At 46.7% G+C, this 5000-nt stretch overlaps 2 protein-coding genes across 3 annotated transcripts in view; both read right to left on the reverse strand.

The window, feature by feature from the left end:
* Nucleotides 1-5000, reverse strand: part of LOC143282118 (uncharacterized) — a 21418-nt gene that overhangs the window by 10577 nt on the left and 5841 nt on the right. The window contains exon 1 of one of the 2 annotated variants that reach the window (XM_076587627.1): nt 1-4. This exon is cut by the window's left edge and continues 134 nt beyond it. The exons of the other annotated variant lie outside the window; for it this stretch is intronic. The gene's annotated coding sequence lies outside the window, so the exon portion shown is untranslated. Of the gene's footprint in view, nt 5-5000 lie in introns of those variants that run through there. 2 annotated transcript variants of the gene reach the window in all.
* The window catches only part of LOC143282117 (uncharacterized), a 12656-nt gene that overhangs the window by 101 nt on the left and 7555 nt on the right, over nt 1-5000 (reverse strand). The window contains exon 2 of the mRNA XM_076587624.1: nt 1-3797. This exon is cut by the window's left edge and continues 101 nt beyond it. Within this exon, the coding sequence (XP_076443739.1) occupies nt 1-3286 (3286 nt within the window). The 5' untranslated portion in view covers nt 3287-3797. The remainder of the gene's footprint in view (nt 3798-5000) is intronic.

The raw sequence follows: 5000 nt of genomic DNA on the forward strand, positions 1-5000 counted from the left end.
TGCGAACTTCTTCAGGCAGCTCGGCAACATCCACATTCTCCAGCAGCACCAACAGAAACTTGGAGTCCGGGCGGCGAGCGTTCTGCGCTTGTGCCAGCTGGAAAGCATACAGCCACCATTCGTCATGAGCCGTCTCTACGCTGAGCAGGCACAGCGTGGCTTTGGAACGTGACACACCAGAAGCGTAAGCTTCCGCTAAAGAGGATCCTGCAAGGAAATCTCTCTCCGGCACGCAGACACGATGGTGGGTGTGGTGGGTGTGGGGAAGGAAGGAGTTGACCACCCACTGCACAGCAGTATCAGAAGCCCCGTGCACGACAAGAGCCTCGTGGTCGTAGTCCTCCTCGTTGTAATGCGGTGTCTGTGTAAACGGCCGGACGTGGAAGTGAGCGTGGATGGTCACCATGGCCTGCAAGCGGTAGACGTAGAGCAGGGGTCCTACAACAGCAGCCAGGCCCAGCACCAGGCCTAGCGTCACTGCCCACGGAAGGTAGTCAATCAGATTGCAGTGCGAAGAATCCCAATCAGCCACACGCACACCAGTTTCGTCACCACACCACACCTCACTGACGTCACTGACTCGCACTCCGTCCTTCACTGTTCCGTCCTTCATTTCAGCCAACCAGGAGCTCAGGTACACAGCGTCACAGTCACATGACCATGGGTTGTGAGCCAATCGCACTTCCAGAGTAGGCCACTCTTTGGGGCGCGACTGAAAACATGCTGGCAAACGTTGAAGTTTGTTGAAAGACAAGTCTAAGACCTCTGATTGCTTCAATGCTTCACACATAAATCCCGGAATATGAGTCAGACCACGCCCAGACACGTTCAAGCTGACAACTCTTTGCAGATATTTATTGTCTTGAAACGTTATAAAGGTTTGTGTTCTATTGGCATTTTGAAATTCCAAACGTAATTTGTGGGGTTTGGGGAGTACATCAGGCAACTGAAAATTTTCCACAGCAGAACAGTCAACGGTCACTACACTATCATTACCATAAAGAGTGCACGTACAACCTGCTGGGCAGTCGAAGACAACAGGACAAGACTCATTGAAGGCAATGTCATCCAGAGCGACACCTTTAAGGTGGGAAGGATACACACACTTCATGTCAGATCTGTCTGGGTAACTGGCAGTCAGGCTGGAGTTTTTCATTGCCTCTGTGAAGATTGTCATTTCACAATCACAGGCATAAGGATTGGCAGTGGCATACACAAAAACGGCCGTTCCTGGGTTGTATTGTTCGCTTTGGAAGGGAGGGTGTGATAAACGATTATGATTCAGATAAATCTTGCAATCTAAGGGAGGATCCAGTCTCAAGGGTGTGACACTACGACCAAAGTGCTGAAGATGGTTATGCTGTAAGTCCAGAATTTGGAGAAACATCGACGTTTTGAACGAACCTGAATCCAGTTTGTGCAGAAGATTTCGACTGAGATCAAGAACACTTAATTGTGGAAGACGAGTAAAAGATAATTTGTTTAAAAAAGAAATTTTGTTCCCAGCTAAGTAAAGGAATGTCAAATTTAAGTCTGCAAAAATGCCAATTTCCCTGATGTTGTTGTTACTTAGATTCAGTAATTCCAGCTTTGGGGATGGTACATACCTCGGGAACTGAAACACCGAAATATCAGATATGGAGTTGCTAGACAAGTCAAGGGAGACCATCGAAGGTCTTAATGCACACGCAGGCACAAAGGTTAAGCCATTGAAGGAAAGAACCAGAGTGCTCCAGTTTGCAGGAGCAGGGATCAGTTGACTGCAGTTGAAACTGCCAAGTGTGTTGTTTCTGAGAGACAGTTTTTCGGCATTCTGAAACCACACCAACACCTGAGCGAGTTGCTGCAAACTGAGGGAAGTATTCATGAGACTAAATTCTTGAATGCTTGGGAAAACAGTGTCCGTCTTTAAAATCGGAGTTTCGTGGCTGCTGTTTGAAGTAGTTTCATTTCCAAACTGAATACTGGATTCATTAATCTCATCATCAGTTCCATCTGGCGCTGTGCCGTTTGTGAATTTAGACACTGTAATATTTTGAAACCACAACGATTTTTCGTTGGTCGACTCCAGTTCAATGAGGGACCAGTTTCTGTCCAGAGTCAGAGTGCCTTCTGTCGTGATCTGACATCCAGTGCTTCTCCAACGACCGTACCTGGACAACGAGGCCTCTTTCGTCACAACAACCTTGGCCCCCTCCTTACATGTAAAACTGATGTTGTACAACTGATGCTTTTCCAGTTCAAGACGTCCTGAAGGCTTGTTAATAGCAGAAGCGAATGTTTGACCGTTCTGGATTTTTGCGAGCTGATCTATTTGAGCTTGTTTAAAGCTGACCTGTGGAAAAAGTCTGGCTTCCATGGAGGCATTCAAATAAAACGTGGTGTTTGGCTTCAGAATGCAGCCCGTGATGCCAAACCTGGTCCACCACAAAGAAATAGTGGCTAGGCCATTGCCATCAGCCATCACTCTTTCAAAGAGACGTCCAAGGATGGATTTGAGAGGTTCTGCACTGACGGCGAATTGTTGAAGAAGAAACACCCTCAGGACATAATCCGTGTAATTATTGGCCACGGGGCCCAGCTGCTGACGAAGGAATGGTACCAGGTACCCCGACCATGCCTCGTATTGTGGACAGTTACACATTTCCGGACACAGGCTGGTTTCATTGCTGACAGTGTTCTCGCCAATGCTGCTGTTGTTGCTGCTCTCTGCTGGGGTCATTGTGGTGCTGTTGATGCTGCCGTTGGCATTAGAGGCACTGCTTGTGTCATTGCTGACAGTGGTGTCACTGCTGACAGTGGTGTCACTGCTGACAGTGGTGTCACTGCTGACAGTGGTGTCATTGCTGACAGTGGTGTCACTGCTGACAGTGGTGTCATTGCTGACAGTAGTGTCAATGCTGACAGTGGTGTCATTCTCAGTGGTGCCACTTTCGATCACAGGACTGTCATTGGCACTTTCACTTCCTATGGTGACATGGATGAGTCTGCTGTCCAAAATACTGGCGGTTGAGGTCTCGCTAAGATTTTTTTCTGTTTCGTTCGAAAGAAACACATGATTCCGATCACTTTGTCCCTGCACGTTCCTTTGACTTCTGGTGATGATGTCACTGTCTGCAGCAGTGACCATGGAAAGGGTGGACGTAAAGAAGAACGCAGCAGACTGTGAGCGTGCAGTAGTCTTGGAGCCTTTGGTTGAGTCTGAAGCAGATGAAGGCCAAGAACACGAAAATGCTAAGAACACTGACGCAAAGATGTATACAAAAACCACCGATTTCATTTTCATGTGATGTATCTAACTACTTTCCCGCACTGTGACGAACACAAACAATTCTCCCGGAGTTATTGTTCAGCAGCTATGCATCACAAAATGTACAATTTTAAAAGCACAATATATAATACGATGTATGAACGTCTCGTGGTACACACCAAACCTTCTACAGCATTTCAAGAAGGAAATTTATGACGTTGCAGATAGTTCTGAAGTTCACGTGTAGCAGTATAACTGTGGTTGTTCTCGCTGTCTTTCTTCTCCTTTCTCTCTGTTACACTGTCAGTCTCTTCTCTTGAGCAATGTTGAAGTTATGTCACTTCAGAATAAGTGTGCAGGCAAACAATGCACATGCAGATCATGCTCAGAAACGGTGGCAGAAGCGAAATGTGATCCACGTCTTCTGGGCTTATGAAGGCAGCGGTGTACCCGATGTTGGTGAGGATCAGCACAGGTAGAAAAAAAGACTCCAGGTGAGGTGCTGATGATTCACCAGGGTGTCATCTCACCAGATGCACACAGCCACCTGGACAGAAGACGTAGAAGTCTCAAGGCAAGGACAGGGTCATTTGACACGTCACACTTACAGACTGAAACCCCACTGACAAACTCAGCAGTTGTCTCTGTTACGTCATGCTACCTGTATTTATTCAAAGAAGAAAGCTTAAACCTTCCAGGGCCTCCACAACATTCAAGATCATGAAAAGGAAGAACAAAAGCACAAACAAGATACATACCCTAAAGCAGACACAATTCTTTTGTCTTCAGAATTCCCAGGTGATGTCCTTGCTGAGCCGTCGGGGATCGAATAAATCTGAAGTTTTTTGATTTATTAAAATGGCCCACGGATTTTGTCACTTTCTCTTTGTATTCACAGTTAGATTTATGCATTTTTTGACACTGTTGAGTGACTGTTTGCCTTCACTGAATGAGGAGATGTGTTTTGATCAGCTCAACATTAGCATCCACCTGTTTCATTGGGATCTCATACATTCCGTTGAAAAGGCGCTCGCCGGCCTCTCTCTCTGTGTGTGTGTGTGTGTGTGTGTGTGTGTGTGTGTGTGTGTGTGTTTGGGGGAGGGGTGGATGTTGACTGACAGAATTTTTTTAAATCTGAAGACGGGTGCTACTTTTTTTTTTTTTTTTTGAATAGTTTTCTTTCTTTTTTCTTTTTTCTTTTTTTTTTGTAAAGGTGTGCTTGTGTGTATTTAGCAGTGAGAGAGACGGAAAGAAAGAGAGCGCACAAGATATAGAGACATGTGTGTGTGTGTGTGTGTGTGTGTGTGTGTGTGCGAGAGAGATAAAGAGAGAGAGAGAGAGCCCGCTCGCCAAACCAGCCAACAGTCAACATAATCACCTTTGTTCTGGCCCTGTCACTCGACAGCTCCCCCACCCCTCACCCCTCCGCCTCCCTGCCCCCTCCATGGCCTCTCTGACGGGCACCATGTCCAAGATTGGTGTGTGTTGATTTCAGTAAAGGGTCACTTCCTTCACGCTATCTCTGTGGCCTGTCTGGGCTATGAATTGAAAAGCGCTGGTCTCTTTCTTCTTTCTATTCTTTGTCGTTGACAGTTTTTTTTCTTCTCTCTCTCTCTCTCCGATTAGCCCGCCCCCTCCTCTCTCTCTCTCTCTTAAACACACACACACACACACACACACACACACACACACACACACACACAAGCACACACACACACACACACACACACACACGCACGCACGCACGCAC

This window comes from Babylonia areolata, chromosome 5, assembly GCF_041734735.1.
Source record: "Babylonia areolata isolate BAREFJ2019XMU chromosome 5, ASM4173473v1, whole genome shotgun sequence".
In the NCBI taxonomy this organism is placed as follows: domain Eukaryota; kingdom Metazoa; phylum Mollusca; class Gastropoda; order Neogastropoda; family Buccinidae; genus Babylonia; species Babylonia areolata.